General features: G+C 36.4%; 1 protein-coding gene and 1 pseudogene across 6 annotated transcripts in view; one reads left to right on the forward strand and one right to left on the reverse strand.

Moving 5' to 3' along the window:
• The window catches only part of Agbl3 (AGBL carboxypeptidase 3), a 79,467-nt gene that overhangs the window by 19,275 nt on the left and 42,167 nt on the right, over window positions 1-18,025 (reverse strand). For 5 of the 6 annotated variants that reach the window (XM_040728729.1, XM_040728728.1, XM_040728727.1 and 2 more), the window contains 7 exons: window positions 17,829-17,941; window positions 9,860-9,926; window positions 8,295-8,375; window positions 6,925-7,056; window positions 5,715-5,772; window positions 3,705-3,776; window positions 825-870 (listed from right to left, as the gene is read on the reverse strand). In XM_040728729.1, the coding sequence (XP_040584663.1) occupies window positions 825-870; window positions 3,705-3,776; window positions 5,715-5,772; window positions 6,925-7,056; window positions 8,295-8,375; window positions 9,860-9,926; window positions 17,829-17,941 (569 nt within the window). Of the gene's footprint in view, window positions 1-824; window positions 871-3,704; window positions 3,777-5,714; window positions 5,773-6,924; window positions 7,057-8,294; window positions 8,376-9,855; window positions 9,927-12,655; window positions 12,766-17,828; window positions 17,942-18,025 lie in introns of those variants that run through there. The other variant, XM_040728731.1, reaches the window with a different exon arrangement.
• Window positions 11,017-12,585, forward strand: LOC106022152 (annotated as a pseudogene).

The raw sequence follows: 18,025 nt of genomic DNA on the forward strand, positions 1-18,025 counted from the left end.
GTATATCTTATCTTAAATGCTTAATTCTAGGTCCAAGTAGTTATGTCCAAAGATGCCTGCCATACCATCACTTATGTAACCAATTCTCTAGACTTTTGGAGTCAGAGAGTATACATTCAAACAGAACCCTTTTTGTTGCTGTTGAATAGAAATCAGGTTCTTGAGAAAAGAAGCCAAAGAAGGAGGGAAAAGGCACACCATTGCCTCTTGTAGTGAAATTATATAGTTGTGTAAATTTATCTGTGATTACCCAAGTCACTGTCCAGACAGTGGTTGGTTATTCCTATGGACAGGAAGATTAGCCAAAGGTAATATACATACAATAGTTACCAGTCCACACAAAGATTTCAAGCTGGGCAATGTAATCTTTGACTTCTCTTTCTGTGCCCTTTCCAGGCTTTAGACATGAGTTTTATCTCAGTGTGACCAATGGTCCATAAACTATGAGAGACATTAGTAGAACACATGATTGTTGTGCATTCATCCTACAGTGATAATGAACTTGCCAGAAAGTTTTATTTTAAAAATGAGTAATCACAGATAATTCAATGATAAACATACAGAAATAAACACTTAGCTAAGACTTTAATGAATCCATCGAGGACAATTTAGGTATATTGAACTTGTCTCAGAACCCTTCAAAACTGCATCTGAGGGTGCTCTTACATCTTAGTGATCTAAACAGGTAAGACCTAAAGATAAACTTGATCAACAATTTTTTTCAAAGAGTAGCCTTATCTGTTGCTTTAATACAAAATCAAAACATTCTAAGACAGAAGAAAAAGAGTAATATAGTTAGGAGAAATCAAGACGAGTTCACCTACCTTGAGTGTGTTTTTTGCGGATAAAATGTATGTCCAGGAATTTTCACTAAAACGGAGAATATACCATAAAATGTCTGGTTACATTTTAAGGCCAACAAAAGTTAATTTTTTATTTCCTTGGCAATTACTTGATGTACACTTAATGTGCACATTAAATATAATCTAGCTCATCTTTAGTTAAATAATGTTTTGTTCACACACATGAACTATATGAGTACATATTCCTCTTGTGAGTCTTTTAATAAGACTTGTCCAAGAGGAGAATATATTAGCTACCAACTGGTAAGTAATCTATGGGCTAGGAGTGCGGCACAGTGGTAGAGGAGTTGCCTAGCATGTGAGAGGCTCTGAGTACAACAAAAGGAAGGCTAAAAACCAAGTAGAAGAAGCAAGGAAAAAGGAAGCAAGCAAAACTTACTCAAGAAGTCAACTCCCTTTTTAGTGATACCTTCACAAGGGAAGTAGACGCGGGTATGAGGAGTTAAAGCCTGGCTTGGGTTCCAGGTAAGTCTAGGTTATACAGCAAGACCTCAAGAAAGGAAAAAAGAAAAAGAGAAGAAGGAAGAAGTGGAGGAGGAGAAAGAAGAAAGGAGGAGGGAGGAGGAGGAGGAACCACCATCACCAAAAATCAAAGTAAAACAACCTCCCCAACTTGCGAAGGATGTTTACATACACACTAATGTGACCAACATTTTAGAGAGTTGATCTAGGATACAGATATATTAGGTCAAAGTAAAGTGTAATTTATGATAAATTACTATGCACATATTTTAATATAAAAATCGGAGCCTAAGGTACATATTATTATATATTATTTTTCTTTACCATTATAGAATCTTATTATTTAAGTTAAATAATAAAAGAACTATTTAACAGTGGCAATCATAATTAACAGCAGAACAAGTTAACCTGTGTATAGTGATAAAGTGTACTTTCATAATATTTCTTCCCTCTGATACAGAATTTAACTCTTTTTATAGGTATGGTCTTACATAGTTCAGGCTAGCCTCAAATTCTTCATAAAAGAGACCAACATACCCCTTATACGATATGCAAGTGAGTTCACCATCTACTATTTTGACTGAACATTGTTATTTTGGAGGAAGGTGAAAATATTTTCAGTTGTTTAGTTCTTATTTGTCTAATCACAGATTCATGAGACTTAGTCTACTTTTACCTCTTTTCCTTTAGGATGTCTCTGTCAACTTAACAGGCAAATGAAGGCATGTCAAATGTGAGAACAAATAAGTTATTCAATTCAAAGTGAGGATGATTACCTGGGACATAGTCTAGTAGCCTAGAGTAAGTGTTCTGAGGCTTATACAATTATGGCTACATTTATAGTTTTAAGCTACATGAGGCTTAGTTAAACTGTTCTGGCTAGGTTAAACTGTCTTGTAAAAAGTATATTGGATATGTATCATTCTCTGGGTAGTTTGGGGGGAGGGGTCTATTGTGCAAAAGCTTAGCAGAACTTAATAAACAATGTTTTAGGAATCTGAAGTATGCCAAGTCAGCTTCATCTAGGGGGTACTTGTGTTTGAACAGAGTTCAAAGATTTAACTGTGGAGGTATGTGTTAGTAGATCTGCCTTCTTAGTCCATTTTAAGTGTCCAAACCAATTCTACTTTAGTTTATCTTCCTTGACAATCTCAAATTAGTTTCCACATGTTGTGCCATGTCCCCTCTCTCGTGTGTGTGTGTGTGTGTGTGTGTGTGTGTGTGCCTGTATAAGTCAGAGGTTGACACCCTGTGTCTTCCTTGATTGTTCTATTTTTATATAGAGAGACAAGGTCTCTCACCTGAACCAAGACCTTCTGATTCATCTACTCAAGTCAGCCAGTTTACTCTGAGGATCCCACATCTGCCCTCAGAGCACTGGGGTTATCAGCAGTCCACCTAGGCTCTATTCCTAATGAGTTAGATACGCCCTTTAATTGTCAGTAAAACAATATAGTCATTTAGCATTCTCTCTCAAGGGATGCATAGGTCAAGCTGGCCTTGGGATACTATTCTCTTTTCAATGAACTTGACTGAAAACTGCTTCACAATAGTTGCTTCATTGCTGAAGCTCTTTAGCATCAGAATGAACTGTATTGCAATTTAATAAACTACTTGGACCAAGCGTAGTCAAAAATTGTATGAGCCCGATAAATTAGCCCTAATGAGTTAGGGCTAAGACAGAATACTCTCAAAGTTTTTATATGCCCCTAGATTTGATGAGACGTAAACGCAACTATTAGAAAATGAGGTAAAATATTCTGTTCTCTTTTTGGTAGTATAAAACTATTAGAAACTGATTCATGTCCATAATCAGTCATAAATAGGGAGGGCCTCATTGAATCCTACCCCTCCCTGTTGAACTATTGGTTACTGATAGCTTCTGGGAGAAGGGGAGTCATTGTCTTCAGTTGTGGACCCACTGTCAATCCAACCAAGCTCCAACAGATAGTTGTAAATCTATGGTCACAAAGTCAGTTCCAGTTAAACTTAGAGAGTCACAAAACCAAACAAGACATGGATGTAAGAAAGGGATTTGTATAGAGGAGGGAGAACCAACGGGGCTCAGAGGGAGAAAAGAGAGTAGGTGCTGAGAGTAATTGTGTGTGTGTGTGTGTAATTATCAAAGAAAGGTAATACAAAATTAAAAACAAATTTATGTATAACCAATTTCTGTTGGCCTTTTCTATGCATTTCTAGAGCCAGAAAGAAGCAAAAAAATTAAGCTCCTAAATTTCAGGTAAGGTAAACTGCTTGGTTGACAATCTGATTTTAAGATAATTTTTATTCTTTATATGTAGGCCTTGATCAGACAAAGGCTATTATTGTGCACATATTCAGATTACAGGTGATCACAGACTCTGAGCCCTCCATACTCACCCAAGCCTTGATTAGGCGATGGTCTTCTGAAACAATGAGCCACGAACACATCTGGTACAGTCGGCCTTGGATCTACAGAAGATGGTAAAGGATCATAGCAAGTGGAAATGAGTGACTATTTACAGTGTCTCCTTTCAAGACGAAAGTTCCAATAATGTGTGAACAGCAGTTTAACTCAAGGAAATTAACATGTCATATATTCAATTATAAATTTTTTTGTTGTATTTCAAGTATTTATACCTCTGGGAACAACAATTCCTTCTCTAGGAATTTTTCAGAAAGAAATAATTGTATACACAAATGGAGAGACTTTATGTTGTTTACAATAGAGGAAAGTTAGAAACAAAATAAAAGTTGAACAATGGGCCTAGCTATAAAAATTAAGATTTATAGAATAAAATATTTTGCTGCCATTTTTCACATGTATAAATATTTATAAAATACTCTAATTTTAAATGAAAAACATGAAAAATAACAAGATTATGCCATTTATTAGGATGTGGTGTCTGTGTAAAGACTTAAGAAAAGGTAAAAGTATTCTAAAATATTATTTTTACTTTCTTTTATCTTTTAAAGAATCTTTGTGTGTGTGTGTGTGTGTGTGTTTGTGTCTGCATGCACATATATGTGGGCATGTGCATGCCATAACACATGTGCAGAGGTCAGGGGACTACCTCAAGGTTTCTTGTTTGTTTCTGCATGTGCCATGTGCCAAGATAGCTTACGTACAAGCTTATGGAGAGTCTCCTGGATTCTTCTCCTATCTTACTCTGAGTATATTGTAATTACAGATGTATGTTCTTGTGTCTGATTTACATGGCTTCTGAGGATCCAAACTTAGGAACTCATGCTTGTGCAGCAAACGTGTTTCTCAGTGGAGCTGTCTTCCTAGCCCCTTTTCTGTTTATCTTTATTTCTGATGTCTGCCATTTTAAATTAATGTTACATATAAAGAATCACTGAATTCCTTGGTGATCACTGTCAGAAAGAATGGCTTGTTTAAAGTTCTAGTGAAATGAATCTTCTCTAACCTCCCCTGTTCTTGCTATGGCTGTTAGCTTTCAGGGTTTGTTTCCTATTTCATAGACTGAATGAGTTTATGCACACATGTATGCATATATTTTAACTAGGATACCTTAACTTCTTTTGGGGGAATAATGGTGGTATAAATATATAATAAATCAGCACACATATACAAAAACTTAAATAATTATTTTTGGTAAATTATCGTGATTGATACATTACATAAAGAACTTATCTATATACTTACATACTTATTATTCATCTTATGTTTTCCTTAAGGGGGATTTAAGGATAGGGTGATAGAAATTAGCTATCAGCAATGCTAGGTAGTTAAGGACATGTGTCAGACAGCACTTTGCAGCAGAAGGAAATGAATTTTCCAGATTTAATTTCTTTTCTGGGATCATACTCTGTTAAGTTATGAAATGACAGGAGTACACCGTTTAAAAAGCATTAGATCCCGATACTGTCTTTGCAGGCAAGCTTCTGTAACCCTATGAGTGTGCCTCAACCGCGTGGGCCCCTGCTGCCCCGGGCCGCTGACTACCCGTGTCACTGTCCCCTGGAGCACAGCTCACACTGTGGGCATTGTACCTGAAACACAGTGCCTGCTTTTCTTCCTGGTTAAGATGAGCTCCCGAAAGGAAGAACTGGTACCATGTGTTTTTTTAGATGTACTTGTTTATTTATTATTATTGTGTCGTGTGTGCGTACGTGAAGTGTGTGTATGGGGGAGTACATGCCGCCGGGAGTGTGTGGAGGTCAGAGGACAGCTTTGTGGAATCGGTTTCAGTTTCCATTTTCACATGGGTCATAGGGACCACACTCCAGTTGCCAGGTATGTGTGGCACCTCTGCCTGCTTGTAAGTCATTATGCACATCTTAGACTCTTCGGCACCAGGCACAGGGGCAACCTCAAAGTTATGGCATAAAATGAGTATTTTTGAATAAATTAACTGTTTGTGAGAAGGTAAAATGGAAGTTTACCTTTCACATTACAATTGGATTCTTCATGTCTTTGGAGTAAATGTTCTTTACCATAAACCTGATGGAACAGAGAATGGGAAAGAAAACATGATATGTTGTAAACATGAAACTGGGATATGCTTCTTATATGATTATGATATGGTAGGTTTTCAACAAACATTTCTTGTTTTTATCCTATGTCTCTTGCAGGAAAAATCAGTATTTTTGTTCATTACTAAAGAGAGTTTTTCCCACACAGAATTCATGTATCTCATCCAAAATTGTTAAATTAGAATTATTTAAATTAGAAGTTGAGAGTATGAAACAGATGAAAATAGGCACAGGGGCTGGAGAGATGGCTCAGAGGTTAAGAGCCCTGTCTGCTCTTCCTGAGGTCATGAGTTCAATTCTCAGCAACCACATGGTGGCTCACAACCATCTAAAAATGAGATTTGGCGCCCTCTTCAGGCATGCAGGCAAACATGCAGTAGAACACTGTATATGTAACAAATAAAATCTTTAAAAAAAGAAAATAGGCACAGCTGTGTGAAAAATCTACCAACAAGTTTCAGAACTACGCCTATATACAAAGGTAAACAATATTTCCTTGAACTTTGTCAAGAGCTCTAAAACAAAGGATGCTGCGAGTGTATCACTTTCTCTTGTGAGGGGAAATACAAATCTGACTTACTAAAAGAGATGCAGACTGAACTTGACTGTGAACCCTGAATAATCTGCAAATCACGTAACTGAAAACATTTTAAACATTTTCAAGCTTTTGTTTCTTTACCTAACATTAGAAAAGATTATCTGAAAGGGCCTGGGGAAGGAAAAATAAATGAAAAGTTTTTTGCCAGCATGTAGCATGTATAATTCAGTAACACAAGACTATGAGATAGAGTTAATGCCAGCATCTAAGATTCTAGAGCTCTGAGTCCAGCCTGGACAACAAAGTGAACCTCTCAATAAAGCAAATAAAATCATTTAAAACACACAATAGAGCACAAAAACAAAACTAGAAGTAGTTAAAACACAAAAACCCACTTCTCGGTATATATAGTTGACAAGAGATATTGACATTATCTATGGAAAAGAAGGAAAGTTAAAAATCAAAACTGGTTATGGGACTGAAGGAGCGTCTCAGCGGTTAAGAGCGCTTGTGGGTTTCTCTGACTACACGCAGCTGTTAATCTCCCACTAATTTTTGGCTGATTGCTCTAATGTCTTCAACCTTGCCCAGGATCATAATTTGCTCTTCAGGTGAATTTTTAAAATCTCCTTTGAATGGGCAGGTCTGGAAGTTGTGTTTGAGGTCTGTTCTGAGTTCTGGAGGGCTCCTCCCAGCTGTCTCCTCAGTTCTTTCCTGCAAAGTACCAGGATAGATACAGTTTAGCATGTGTTTCTCTTCAACCTACCAATGTCTGCTTAGCTACTGATTACCTCATTTGCACGGGTTTTAAGAGTTTCTTAAGCTTTAGCTTTCTGCATCTATTGCAAATGAAATCAATTCTTTGGAAGGAGACTAGGATATTATCTGTTGTGTGGCCTGGGTCTCTCTCTCTCAAGGTAAAAATCCCAAGCCTTAGTTCTGGATCTGGGACCGGAGACAATGACACTCTTCTGATTGGAACCCAGCAATAGCAGCCTCGAGTCTTCACTACGTGCCTCTCCAGGAACCGAACCCATACTTTACAAGCCAAGGCAAGAATGATCAGAGACTGGTGATCATTCAGTGATGCAATACCCAAGACAAAACCTCTAGCCAAATACTGGGGTTGGAGTAGGATTCTTTGTCCTTTTCTCTGTACTCACCACAAGCTTAGCCTCAGAAACAGGTATGTCACTGGAGGCAAGATTACCAAGGCCTTGTTCCTCCTGGGAAGATATCTGGTAGCTATGGGGAGAGGTGTCACCTATTTTCTTGGCTGAGTTATTCTGCAGTAGCATTTCTGCCTTACAGAGTTAGGGGTGGAACATAGGCAGTTTGGACTCTCAGGCTTCGCTATTTCCCATGAATTTGAAGATTTCTGAATAGAATATTTTTTCTTTTCCTATGTAATTTTAGAGTTTTAATGGTTGTTCTTCTTTCTTTGTTAAGTAGTGTTTGCCGGCTTGCTAGTGAAGAGATTTCCTGAGGTCTTGGCTGTCATGTAGACACCCATCTCTCAGCACCATTTATTTTCATTCCTTCATGTTCTCTAGGTTTCCTTATTTTTAAATTTTTTTAAATATCATGGATTCATTCTATAAGCTTTCTCAAATAAAATAAATACAAATGAAATTCAAACATGACATCTTAGTAAGACCTGTCTCTCACCTGTCAAGGATCTTTTGAGTTTTTGCAAACAGCAAATAATATGACCAAAGTTCTATTCATTTTTTTCTGAGGAAAAATGAGAATACATATCTTGCTATTCTCTTGTATTCATATTTAAAGCATTTTAAATCATTGCAGCAATCATGATTTACCTCTCTTGTGCTATTCTTGTATTCATATTTAGAGCATTTTAAATCATTGCAGCAATCATAATTTACCTCTCTTGTGCTATTCTTGTATTCAGATTTAGAGCATTTTAAATCATTGCAGCAATCATAATTTACCTCTCTTGTGCTATTCTGGCGCTTTGCTAGGGTGGCATTTCTTTCCCTCTTTGTTCTCAGATACTTTTTCTTGTTTTTTGCCTGGGTGAGAGAGTATTTTAGATTAGTACTTAATGAATAGTAAAGATAGTCACTTTGAGTGTCTAAGTACAGGCATTTTGAGACTCACTTCCTAGAAGATGGAGTAGTGACCCATTTCCTCCCACTCCAACTGTGCGTCCTGGGCGCATGCAAGGCAAACACAGGATTCTGTGAAAAAGTAATCTTTCGAAATGCTTCCTAATCCCCAGGAGAGAAGATTACTCCATATCTGCACAGTAAAAATTTGTGGTTCTTGCCTTGCATGTCCAAAGCCTGGATTTGGTCCCTAGCACACATGCAAGCAAACGCAGAATTGTTTTGTTTCTATGACTGTTATATACTCCACATTCATAATGGAGGACTGATAAACATGCCTGGATGAAACTCCAGGTGTTTTGGAAAGAAGACAAATATTTGTAACTCTAGCATCTGGGCAGGAAGTTAATAATTGTGACATACAGCTGAATTGTGGATGCTAAACTGCTGCTTCCAAATGTTTTGTCCTCTATAATAGGATTACACATCCCTAGTCTTTGCTGTGGAACTCTCTAGAACCTTTCATAGTGGAATATACCTCTCCATTCTGTTGAATGTTGAGTTTCACTGGCTATACGACTTACCATGGCTAGTGAATTGTTAGTCAATATGGTATGTGATGTGGTTTTAATAAGACATATGGTTGCTGGAGGAAATTTGACTGTTAATGAGCTGATAATTGCATTAGGGGTTTTCATCATTGAATTTTTACACAGGGTTATCTCTGGTTGAAGGGAATAAAGAATATGTAACATGTAACTGAAATAAATCTGAAATCTGAAAACAACACTATCAAGGTCAAGCAGAGTCAATTTTCAGACCCAAGAAAAAGAAAACACGAGGCTTACTGTAAACTACTAAGGTTCTGAAGCTGCCACACAGTGAAAAGGAGCTTACTCCCTCACTTAAGTATCATCTCTGTCTTTAGTAAGCCCATGCAAACTGTGATCTCCATATAGACTCCCTAATTGTTTCTTTAGGCATCAATCCTCATCTATTAAATCATATGTTTTACTTATTTTGTTGTATCACTCTCACAACTAGTACATAAGAAAACAAAGGGAATTTTTTTTTACTTACTTTTTTCATTGTTCTGTTCCTGGCACCCATGCAGTGCCTGGTACATACTTTGAGCACAGTATTAACAATACATGTGTAATTAAATAAATGAGTATTGTGTTAATAACAAGGTAATGTTATTACTGTGTGACATTAACAAGTGTGGGATATGAGAATTAATTTCACTCCTGGGATCTTAATATTATTATCTATGAGGTAAGTGGGTTGGAATAAAAATTCTGTTTTAAAGATATGCACATAACCAGAAAAGCAATTATTACTACACAATAATGGTAAATGCACAAACCTTTTTCCTGGTTGTTAGTAACAACAATAATTAGCGTACCTGTTTAACATATCTATACTGAAGCAAACCTTTTTAACCTTACCTGAGAGGTCAACTTGAGAAGGTAAGTCTGAGTGTCATTGGACTCTGAACTGTCAGAGCCTCGACTACTAAAAAAAGAAATTACAGTTTTCAGAATTTAAAATGTCAACATTGCCTTTACTTTATCATCTTATTTGAATGGACAATTTTAATTAGAAAGATAATGATATTTATTAAAGTTATTTATCATTTGATGGTTTCATACAACTTAGAAACGGTATTGTTATTTTCTGAATGATAGAAGCTATAAATGTTTGGGAATATGTTGCTGGGATGTAGCCCCACAAACGTATGACTTAGTCTTTCTTTCTGGTTCATTTCCTATGCCATTAGGGTGAAAATATCAGGTGGTACACAGTGAGGGTCCATATGCTTTGTTAATAAGTAAACAAATAAGCTAAATATATATGTGGAGTTCCCTAACTCTTATTATCATTAGTTCTTAAAATTAATTTTCATATCACTATATTTATATTTTGTTTAAAGCCATTAAGGGCCACCCAAAGGTACCTCAAAAAACAAAAGTTCAAACAAAAATCTATTTGTAATTATAATCACTTAATACAGTGATAGGTAAAATTTATTTGCTTGAGCAACAACTCATGAAAGGTAATATTTCTGTGTTATATTTCTTATATATTCTTGTTAATTAAGAGATGTTTTACTTTTAAGAGCAGTTTTTGGTTTACAAAAATGCACAACAGTTCTCTCCTGCACATTTTTTTCTGCTATTAGCTTCTTATGCTACATGGTAATTTGTTACAATTGACAACAAATTTATTGTTTACTAGCTGACTCAACATATATTCTGTAGGCTTTGACAAATTTATAATGACATGTATCTTTCACCACTACAGCATCAAACAGTTTCATTGTCTCAAAAATTCTGTTTGACTATCCATGAATTCTATTTTCAGGTCTGCAACCACTGACCCTTTCTCCCCCTAGTTTTGTTTTATCCATTATGTCATGTAGTTGAGATCACAGCCTTTTCAGACTTCTTTCATTTACTAATACTCTTACTAACATGGAAGCAGGCACTTTAGGGGCAAACTCCTATACTGATTTACCACTAAAGTGTATTTTCCTTTATTTAAACTAAAGCTTTATGAACAAAGCTAGGTATGCCTTGAGGCATCTCTGCCCACCATCTTTGTGATGAAGGTAAGCATGTGTGTCATCTTTAGGATGTAAACTGAGCGTGTCTCAAAGTGTACCTTTTCAAGTCTGCTATATGACCCTGGGCCATGAATGCACCAATGTGTCTGTCATCTTTCTTTCATGAAGCATGACTTAGAAGTGAGCATGTTCAAGAATCTACTCCTTAACTGAGCATGCTCAGGAAAGTGTCCACCCCTACAGTGCTTCCTTATATTAATATTTACAGGCTTTCTGTAAAATCACCACACTGTCTTTGAGGAAGGCATTGCTTTTTGCTCCCCTTCCCTGTTATAGGTAATGAATCTTTCTCAGTTATTATTTCTTGGCCATGTTTATTTTGGTTTTGTACTCATCAAGACGAAACCCATTATATGTGGTTGTAATATGGACTTAGGTTTCTGTTCTGTCATTGTTTCATGGCTTGGTAACTCAATTATTTTTATCATTGATTAATAGTTCATTATTTGGGTATAGTTTTTTTAAATCATTCATCTGTCATAGGATACCTGGTTGCTTCCAGTTTATAAATAAAACTGTTTAAAAACTATGTGTACTCATTTTCAATTTATTTGAACCCAAGAAACAAAGATGATCTGGGGTAATAGTAGTTTCATGACTCCTACGATGGGTCATACGACAATGGCTGATCTGTCTAAGGGTAGAGAATCTGTAGGGGCAATTCTAATGTGGCTACATTTTCTTCATGGTTAAGATAGTATAACTCCTTGTTGTAGTGAAAGTTACATGACTGATAAGATATGAAGTCAAGGCTGAGACATCTGAGAGTGAAGCAATCCCAGTGGCCATTTTCTTAATGGTATGGAGTGACATGTCATCTTGATGAATGGTATCTATGACAAGTATGAGGATACCCCCAAATGGCTAATGGACTAGAGATTAAAATTGCAGCCTTTCAAAGTAGCATGTGGTAGAGAGTAGGTGGTGTAATTGGGGGTGGCGGGAGAAAGAGTAGGTGGTGAACCACTTATACATGGTACCCAGGCAGACCCAAAGCCTAAATTCCAGGCGGGTGAAGGAGTGCTGTGCTTTCCCGGACCACTTCTCTATGAAGCCAAGTGTGTAAAGGGACAAAAGGACAAACAGGGAAATATTTCATACACCACAGTGGTTGAAACAGATATTGGGATGAATGGGTCCCAGAAAGCAGAGCACTTAAATATGTGGACACCAATTTGCAAAAACAGCGAGAACCTTAACGGCCAATCAATCAGGAGCAAGGCAATCAGAGGGCAAGAGGAGAGGGGTTGCTCCTGGTAAGAAGACATCTGGCCTGCAACAGAAAAATGCTGAAGCAACAACATAACGACACAAAAGAACAGGCAGAAAACTCCAGGAAATGGAGATGGTGACAGTACCAGTGAGACGCCTCAGCCTCCTAGGAGGAAGAGGGCCTGAGTGGATCTTATTGTTGAAAATGAAGAAACATGAACAGGGTTGAAGTTAAAAGAGTCCTCAAAGCTGACACCATGGCTCATGGTTGCCTGGGATTTGATCCCCAGGCAAATGATCTCAGGAAATGTGGTGCTCGATGCACCTGGGACATAGGTGCATCAGGGTGATCTATGAGAATTTCAGCATACTATAGTCTCTCAGATTTTCATGATTTCCTTAATACCTGGCGAAGAATTCTGCAACTTTGCTCAGTGCCAGTGATTACGAAGTGGTTCCTCCTGAGTGTCATCGGAAAGCCACGTGAGGGGCGTGCTCTCACTCGTGTTTGGATCTCTGTAAACAGAGTTTGGGTCTTAGTCCTTTTGTACAAATGATGTACTTTGAAGATGTTAGTGCACAACAGAATTGATGCTTGTTTTCTGTTTGACTTTAAACAGAGAAAATAAAGGGAGATCCTTTTTTTCATTTTAAAGTTTCTACCAGTGTATTCAATAATGGACAACAGAGAGACATGCTGTTAGCAGGGGTTCTCAACCTTCCTAATGCTCTTTAATACAGTTCCTCATGTTGTGGTGATCCCCAACCTCTAATTCATTTTCATTGCTACTTCAAAAGTGTAATTTTGCTACTGTTATGAATCATAAATATCTGGTATGTAGGATAGCGGACATACACCCCATAGGGGTTGCGACCCACAGGTTGAGAACCACTGCTGTAGAGTATTACTATTGCCTAGCTGACACAGCTGCTTTTGAATTGCTAGTAGTGTTCCTTTTATAATATGTGTTACTGTTCTATGACAAAATGCTGATTCCTAGTGCCTAAGGTTAGCTTCAGGTCATGTAATTGAACACTCATCGATTTGTACTTCTTTTTGTTAAATGTGACTAAAAAGTCCAACCTCTGTAAGTCATCCATGTTGTTCCTTAGACATTTTATTTTTGCTCAATTGTTGAAGAATGTTGGGTTCATAATTTTTGTATTTCTGTCTAATGTATGTTTTAATATGATAGATACACTGTACTGTGTAGCTACAGTTTTATAGAAAAGTCACTACTGTAGAAGTTGTTTTCAGATATGCAATAAATTTTCCTGTACATTTCAAAAATAAAGAAAGTAGCATGTATAGGACAAGATTGTAAGGAGGCTGTGGCATCAGTTATGTAACCTTTGCTATGGATGATAAGACATGCAACTAAGAAGACTGATTTGTCTGTCCATGAATAACTTGCCCAATTAAGGGAAGAATTGTAAGGAAAAGACACATGGGTGCTATTTTTCATGTTAGTCTATGATTTGCAAGAAAGATAGAAAATAAGAGAGAGAGAATAAGGTGACAAAATAGAAGATACCTCTCAATCTACTTTTAATATAGAAGGAGGACAACCCATTTTTCAGTGCGAAAATGAAGGTCTTAATAATGGCCTGTATAGGAACCATGAAAACTAGCAAAAACTCTGCATCTGAACTGCGACTGTCTGCCAGTCAAATATGATGTACCTGCTCACCTGCTTTCTAAATATTTGTGATCATATATATAGATTATTGATGAGGAATATTTCCTTTTTTTGGTGTGTAATACAGTAGAGACTCACAAATGGTTAGGTTGCTGAGAGTAGGTGACTATTGCTGTGGAATAATGACTCTATATCATTCCCTTTAAGGCTCAGGGAACAACACAGAAGAGAGGATGGAAAGAAGGTAAGAGCCTGAGGAAAAGGTGGAGTGTTGTATAGCTATTTCCTCTAAATGAAAACATTTCTCCTGGAAGGAGACTCAGGCAGCTAAGAAATCCTTCAAGGCCCAGGGAGTTCATAAAACTTACAAAACTCAGGAAAGTCAGAAAGTTACAAGATTCACAAAACCCCTACTTCAGGTTGCATAAAAAGTCAACTTCTCGAAAGGAGGAGACTTTCCTTGATAAAGATATCAGCAAGTTGGCTGGGCGGTGTTGGCACACACCTTTAATACCAGGACTCAGGAGGCAGAGTCAGGTGGATCTCTGAGAGTTCGAAGCCAGCTGATCTATAGCATGAGTTCCAGGACAGCCAGGGCTGTTACATAGAGAAACCCCGTCTTGGGGGAGAGAGAAGATATTAGCAAGCTGGCCTAGGGTCACTGCAAGTGTATCTTTTTTAAGTTGTCACCCATGCTGTGAAGGGCTTTTTGGTGCTGCAGCAGCCTTTGAGTTACTAACACTTCTGGTGATAATTCCAATATGTCCATAGACTCACCAAGTTACATTTAAGTGGAATTACTCCTTTGCTCTGTTATTGGTGCCCTAGCTGGGATGAATAGAATTTTATTCACATCTTCCCAGGTAGAGCCCCATTAAAAGAGAGGTCCTATTTTCTCACATTTTTGCTACCATTTTAGTATTGTCAGTGCTTTGGATTTTTAAGAAGTTCTAAAATGTTTGTTATGGTAGTTCATTGTTTTAATTTGCAATTTCCTAATGACACATATTAAATTTTCATTAGTTTTCTTCCTTTACTAGTTTTAAAATTTATCTTTTTATTGTTCTATTTTTAAAACATGAATCAATAACTATGCATCTTTATATCCTCATTCCATATAAAAGATATTCTATCTGTATAAAGCTTTTCTGTACTTACTATAGACTATCAGCATATATAGATTTTCCTTATTTCTGTATAATAGTCCATAGTCTTAATGTCTGTCATTGTTGATGGGACATTGGAAAACTGCCTATTTTTAATAGCAATTCTAAACTAGGATAAGAGAAGTAAGAACGAGTGTTTTCATGTATAAAGAAATCTTTTATTGTCTAGCACCAAAACACTGCACAAAGTGTGATCATGTGTTGCCTAGAATGGTTCTTGGTTTTTGAGACAGGGTATCAGGATGTAGGGCAGTCTGGTCTGAAATTCATAATCCTCCTGATTTGGTTCCCAAGTCCTGAAATTATAGTTGTGTACTGTCATGCCTAACTAAAACTGCTTTTAAAACATCTGTTTTAACTCTGTTTAAGAAAATGAGACCTTACTTTGCTTTCTTAGCACCAATATGCTTATCACTAAGAATCCTTAGGACATAGAATTGTCTGGTTGGTGTCTTTCTTTTTGGAAATACTCTATATAGTAATATGCTTATTTGTCTTTTAAAAAGAGAAACATGAAAACCACCAGATGCTTTTGCTAGAGAATTGAAAAGTTCAGAGAAAAACTTCCGAATATCTGAGGAACTTAGTATATAGAAGGCATAGCTGTAGTCTGTGCTTAAGAAAGGAAGATCATAGTAAGTAATAGGTGAAAATATGTGAAGAAAAAGAACTCTAACAATAAGAACAGTGAGAAGAGTCAATGGAGAGTATGCAGCACTTGTGATTGACAGAATTTGACAGAAATTGCATAACCATTCACACATGATTCTTAAGCCATGAGAAAGACTCTACTGGATTATCTGAAACCAACTTAACAAAAAATCTTAAGACTATAAAATATTTACATTAGGAAATAGACGTAAAATATGTACTATTACTCATTGACTCACTTTTAGAAGAATCTACACTAGACAAAAAATGGTATTCTCATAAAGCAATTGGAATTCTCATTATAGACTTCCCTCCTGTCCATGTAATAAAATTAAAATAGGATTTTCAAGACAAGGCTGTATTAATTATTATTGAATTGCTGATATTTCTATTTGACACACCAAGTCAGTATTGGGGAATATCTAACTTTCTGACTTTATGTTGTATTCATCTATATAATTTTAGTAATTTCTATAATGCAAAGGAAGCATTTAAGGTCTACAATGAGTCACCTGCAGGCTACTTAATTATATTATATTTTAATATCTCTGTCCTAATACAAGTAAATATCCACTTGTCCTTCTCTCTCTAGAAGATGAGTAACAAGCAAGGGCCAGGGCAAAGACAAAGACAAGTCTTCAAAGTCATGATCCCGGCAACCTAATTGGGTCCTATCTCCTATGGTTCTACCATTTCCCAACAGTCCAAAATTGAATCCATCAATAGATTGAACCAGTGTTACAGCCCTCATGATCTAATCCTCTCTGGGAATGTCCTCTCAACCAAGAGGTGTGCTTTACTAATCTTTTAGATGCCTTTAGAAGCCAATCAATTTAACAATCAGGACTAATCTCACAATAGTCAACCAATATTCAACCAAGAGTACACAATGGGGAAAGGACAGACTTTTCAACAGATGGCTTTAGGAAACTGAAACTATATATCATATTTAAAAGAATGAAATTGGACATTTATAATGTAAACCCAAAAGCTCAAAATAATGTAGCTATTAAAATAGTAATGGAGGTTCCTTAGAAAACAAAAATATAGTAACTACTGGGTAATCTGATAATAACTCTGACTAGTATTCATGGCATACCATGACTGGGTCTCAATCCAAGAATCCAAATCTAGAGCTGGCATGATAATAGCACTAAAATGTTTTATACAACATTTTTCAAAAACAGTTCACAATTCTATTTGTATTAAGTATCTAAAATAGTCTGGTTCATAATATCGGAGAATGGTGGTTATTAGGAGAAGAAGCTAAAGGAATGGAAATTACTAGCTAATAGACATGTAAGTCAGCTAAGGAAGAGGAGTAAATTCTAGAGTTCTACAGTATAATTGTACCAACCATCAACAACAATACACTGTCAACTTAAAATTTCATTGAGGGTAGATCTCTTTTTAAGAGTTCTTAACTCCTGAAACTTAATTGTAAAGAGAAAGTATCCTATCCTGATGATAAAAGGTAATTTGAAAAGCTAATACAATTCAAATCAAATAACATTCTGAAAAAGGTAAAACTAAGTAGACAATGACAGATAGATATGTGGCTGACAGTTGTTAAGGCGGAGGAATGAGCTCATGCAATGAAGATACGCTGTCTTATACTTTGATGGTAGGGCACATGTCGCTATAAATTTGTCCAAATCCACAGCATGTGAAACTATTTTCTAACTGGAGTATCTGTTAATGAGAACTGGACACTGGGTGACAACTGTCTGTTAATTAAATTCATTCACTGAAACATACTTATTATCATCCTGGGATGATGATAACAGGAGAAGGCTCTGGACATATAGGAATGGGAGATATATGGAAAATCTCTCTATTGGCTACTCAGTTTTTCTGTGGACATAAAATGCTCGAAATGAGAAGGAGAGAGAATGCAAAAAACAATTGGTGTTTCTTTCACATATAGTAAACACATGGCACATAGCCGTGTTCATATTTAATAAACCAAATGGAACCTTGATATATTTGACCAAAATAATGCACTTGTGAAAACTCTCCCTAATATTAGTCAGAATTTTCTGTGTGGAGCTGACAGTAATCTAAGTATTATGATAAAAATTCAGTAAAACAATGTACCCACTATTTAAATAACATAACTTACCTAGACTCTACATCCATTGAAATTTCTACTAGAGAAGTATCTGAGATATCAAAGGCTCTTTCCAAGTTCATACGTTTTTCCATTTCTTCTAATTCTTTCAGGCACTGAAAATACTACGGAAAAATAATGAGTTTACTATAAGAATAACATTATTTTATAATTAAACAAATTATATATATATCCATAATAACAGTTAT

The sequence above is a fragment of the Mesocricetus auratus genome, unplaced genomic scaffold, assembly GCF_017639785.1.
Source record: "Mesocricetus auratus isolate SY011 unplaced genomic scaffold, BCM_Maur_2.0 Super-Scaffold_100019, whole genome shotgun sequence".
Lineage (NCBI taxonomy): Eukaryota > Metazoa > Chordata > Mammalia > Rodentia > Cricetidae > Mesocricetus > Mesocricetus auratus.